The sequence below is a fragment of the Nicotiana tabacum genome, chromosome 17 (genome assembly GCF_000715075.1).
Source record: "Nicotiana tabacum cultivar K326 chromosome 17, ASM71507v2, whole genome shotgun sequence".
NCBI classification, from domain to species: Eukaryota; Viridiplantae; Streptophyta; class Magnoliopsida; order Solanales; family Solanaceae; genus Nicotiana; species Nicotiana tabacum.
This window is the reverse complement of record NC_134096.1, coordinates 120385795-120390520: the sequence shown is the minus strand read 5'-3', so window position 1 is coordinate 120390520 and position 4726 is coordinate 120385795. Positions and strand designations below refer to the sequence as shown.

The 4726-nt window shown below is 34.4% G+C and overlaps 1 protein-coding gene across 1 annotated transcript; it reads left to right on the top strand.

Moving 5' to 3' along the window:
* The first annotated feature begins 843 nt into the window (after positions 1 to 843).
* LOC107774653 (phospholipase A1-IIgamma-like) lies at positions 844 to 2714 on the top strand. The gene is made up of 2 exons (XM_016594262.2): positions 844 to 1538; positions 1882 to 2714. Exons 1-2 carry the CDS (start codon positions 951 to 953, stop codon positions 2476 to 2478), a joined length of 1185 nt encoding a protein of 394 aa, XP_016449748.2. The 5' UTR covers positions 844 to 950; the 3' UTR covers positions 2479 to 2714.
* The last annotated feature ends 2012 nt before the right edge of the window (positions 2715 to 4726 follow it).

Sequence of the window (4726 nt, the reverse complement as noted above, 5' to 3'; positions counted from 1 at the left end):
GTTTGAACAGTAATTTATCTACAGAAACAATAATTTATCTACCTCCAACAAGTTACTGAAATATGATAGCTAATTATATTAGTATTATATTATTCTTATTATTATTTATAACAGAAAATGACGCGTCCCTTTAAGTAGAGATTTCTAAAATATTACTTGATTACGAGTAAAATATTAGCAAACCCAGCAATAAAATTTGAGACAATATGACGTGTCTACATATAAGCCATATTGCCATCCACGTTGCTTTTTTCTATTTATAAACTTTCCCAATGATACTGCCTCTTGGCATGTCCCTATTTTCTAGGGTACTTTTTGTATTTCCTTTTATCTGGCCTGCTTTAAAAGGTGTGGGCTTAGTGTGTAAGTTGGCACTAGAAATGGGTCTAATAATACACTTATTAATAATTCAGATATTTCTTACCATATCAAAAGCTACTTAACGATCTGCTACATGATTGGAATATGGGATTGTGTTTCCCCATAAAAGTCAAACTATATATGAAATCATCAAGTGCTCATTTTAATAATAAATCAGATTTACCACAGTCAAAAACAATTTGTATAGCAAGTGTGCATTATTTTCAGCTGTAAGTGTGCATGAGTGACTCAAAAAAAGTTAATAATCTTTTACAGCCAGTTGAGGGCATTTGAGAAAGTCCGGTCAGTCGATCAGATGTCTAAATCGACAATGTAATAAAACTTTAGATTAAGAAAACGGAAACAATTGGAATCCGCACGTTGATATATATGCTCATTTTGACGACGTTGAGATGGTGACCTTGTTAACACTAAAAAATCAAAAGCGTGTTTCATGACAATTGACAAACACTAAAAAAGTGAAGTATAAATTGGCATTTCGAGATGGCCAAAATGAAGAGCATATCATAAGAAATTAAGAAGCAACAAAGAGAAAAAATACAGAAAAGGAAAATAGGGGAGATCGAGACATGGCTAGCATGGCTGAGAAATGGGAGCAACTTAGTGGAAAAAATAATTGGGAAGGGCTACTAAATCCCTTGGATCTTGATCTTCGTAAATATCTCATTCAGTATGGGGAATTGGCTCAAGCAACTTATGATACTTTCATTACAGAGGAGAAGTCAAAAAATGCAGGAGCTAGTAGATACTCAATGGAGAATCTTTTTACTAGGGTCGGACTTGATCCATTGAAATATCGCGTAACCAAATTTTTCTATGCTACCTCATCGATTCCACTTCCTGATGGTTTATTTGTAAGATCATTGTCATTGGAAGCATGGAGTAAGGAATCAAATTTTATGGGGTATGTAGCTGTGGCTACTGATGAGGGTAAAGTTGAACTGGGAAGGAGGGATATTGTGATTGCTTGGCGAGGAACTATGGAGAAGTTGGAGTGGGTTAATAACTTTCAATTTGCAGCTGTCCCAGCACCCAAAGTCTTTGGTGATGGAGGTTTGCTTCCTTTGCTCCAACCTTTGGTACATCACGGCTTCTACAATATTTATACAACAAATAATCCACGATCACAGTTTAATCATACTAGTGCCAGGGATCAGGTTCATGTTTACTTAATTGCTTGATAATACTTCCATGTGTTTTTACATGAATATGATAAAGTATTTTTCTTTTTTCAATATCAGACTTTTAATGATTATATTTGTGTTTTAACTACAAGCCTCATTTGACCGTAAATAGTACTAATTCGAAGTAAATGATGAACTTTTCTTTTTATTTATTTTATCTGAAGAGCTTTTATGTTATAGTGATTCACACTTGAAATTTTCTTTGTTTTAATTTTTATCAAAGGGATGGACCTTGAAAACAAAAAGAGAAAAGTATTACGTGCCTTGGTGAAGCTAGCTAAAGAGTCTAACAGCTCATCATTTTTCTTCCTTTTAGGTAATTGAAGAAGTGAAAAGATTGGTTGAGGAATATAAGAATGAAGAGGTTAGTATTACTGTAACTGGCCATAGCCTAGGTGCGTCACTTGCAACCCTAAACGCGGTTGACATAGCTTTCAATGGTATCAACAAAACAAGTGAAGGCAGGGAATTTCCAGTGACAGCTTTTGCATTCGCAAGTCCTAAAGTTGGGGATCTCAAATTTAAGGCAGCATTTGACAAACTGAAAAGTGTCCGTACTTTGAGAATCCATAATCTATGGGATGTTGTTCCGAAGGTACCACCAATTGGCTATATAGACGTGGGCGAGGAACTAATGATTGACACCACAAAATCCCCATATGTAAAGCCTCCTGGAGAAGTTGTTAGCTGGCATTTGTTGGAGCCATACTTGCATGGAATTGCAGGGACTCAAGGTTTAAGAGGTTTTAAACTAGAAGTGGATCGTGATATCTCACTTGTCAACAAGCAGTGGGACATACTAAAAGATGAATATGGAATTCCCGGGCGTTGGTTGGTTGAGAAGAACAAAGGAATGGTTCAACAAAAAGATGGATCTTGGCTTCTCATGGATCGCGAGGAGTATGACTTCTAGAGAGCTTTGGAGTTTAAAACTGGGATTGTTCCCATCAAAATAATGTTTGAATTAATGATAATAATATTAGTAATGCTTGAACAAATGGATTTCATGAGTACGTACCTCATGAAAACACAGGACATCATATACTGAATACTATGTATTATGGTTTCTCTTAATTACCACAGAGGATAAACTTGTATGTCGATCTATTTCTATTTATTGTTTAATAAGAGTTTTAATTTGTGTATCCACTTAACTTGTATGCTAGCTTCAAATTGCATTTTTTTTTAAAATTAAGCCATCACAAAGGCTAGTGCCTTTGGTGTTGGGGGGTTAGGCTTCGAATTACATTTAAAAGACAGATAATGCTCTTAACTTGTATTCCCATATCAGGCAGCTCGTGAAACTTTTTCGCTTAGAAATAGTCACTAAAGAAAGGATTACAGTATTCGTGGTTAAATGAAACAATTCTTATAAACTTTGGTAATTCTATTATTCAATAGATTGTCATCTCCTTCATTTTTGCTCTGTATCGTCGGTTTTAGTGATCGACATTCTAGAAATATATAAACTGAAAAAAACTTGAAAGGGAGGGGATATTAGCGTATTTCCTAACAACCTCAAAAATTGGGATTCGTAATATTAAAAATAAGATAGATTAACTGGTACAACAAGTAAAAATGTCGTGCGATTTCTTATACTTACTATGTAAATAACTTAAACTTTTTTTAATCCCTTTTCTCCCCCACTTGATAAGTCCACTTCAGCCAAAGACCACGGTATCATTAAAAATGAGGCATGCAAGATCCGAAGATCATGCAGATCGGATACAACTATAAATGAATCTTCAAGTTTGTGTTATTGGCCTAAAGAATAGTACATCTGCCAGATGTCCATGTATTTCAAAGAGTTGATTTATTCAATGGCTACTACTCCATCTTTTTTTCAATTTATTTGTCCTACTAACTCTTTAATTCCACCATCTTATATTTCAGGTTTAAGACCATAAGATTCAACAAATATTTTGGTAAAAATTGCACGGGGTGCCTTATTTGGTTGCCCTCATTTAACCTATATCTATATTTTTAAAATTCTTTAACCTATATCCTAATTTTGACAACTTCAGACGCCTCCTCTTCTTCCTCCTGACCTATGCGCTCCTTTCTTCCTCCTCTTCTTTTCTTCTTCTTCTTTTCTCTCTCAAACACATGAGACTTTGTATAAGTATTATTGTTTAGATCTGTAAAGTTTTTATTAAAAATCTTATCAACTACCATATTCTATGTTGAAGGACGAGTAAATAAAACTCCACAAGCTGGTTAAAGTAGATGTGATTTGTGTCTTTCCCTGACCCATCCTTCTTAAACATACAACAACAACTCACTACTACATGTCCTCTCTTCCAAGTTACCTGCCACAAGAATGGCACATGCATGTGAAATTTATTATACACAATAGTTGCTCTCGCGATCCCTTGGAATTAGCTTACCCCTTGCTTTATGATATCATCTGCAGGAAAAACAACAGAAAATGACTGCAGAACTGAAAAATAAAAGATAGAAAAAATAACTTCAGAACATTATCAAAAAAATCAGTTAAAGCTTCAACACAATTTGGCTTAAGTTATATTTTAAAGCCATCTAACTTCAAAGAAAGGCAGAACACAACTTCAGCTCTAAGATTACTGAAGTTTAGCAAATATAAAACAAAAATTTCAGCTCCTAGAATGCTGAAGTTCAGCAAATATAAAATAAAATTTCAGCTCCTAGAATACTGAAGTTTAGCAATTACAAAACAAAACTTCAGCTCCTAGAATGCTGAAGTTCAGCAATTACAAAATAAAACTTCATCTCCTAGAATGTTGAAGTTCAGCAATTACAAAACAAAACTTCAACTCTTAGAATGCTGAAGTTCAGCAATTAAAAAAATAAAACTTCAACTCCTAGAATGCTAAAATCCAGCAATTACAAAACAAAAACTCCAGCCAAAAACATGCTGTAGTTTTATTGAACTGAAGTTTGTCATTGCACTATGAACAGAAATTTGCGTGATTGCCTTTGCAAGTCAGGCCAAACTTCATACAAAAATATCTGAAGTTTTGCTTTGATAAGGTTACACTTCAGGCAAAACATTCTGAAGTTCAAACTTAAGACATAAATTTTTGCTACTTCAGGCCCGTATGTCTGAAGTTACCCGAAAAGTGGGTACGCTTGCAATTTTTTTTGCAAAGCGGGTATAAGTTAAAATGTGACCAAAATCTGGG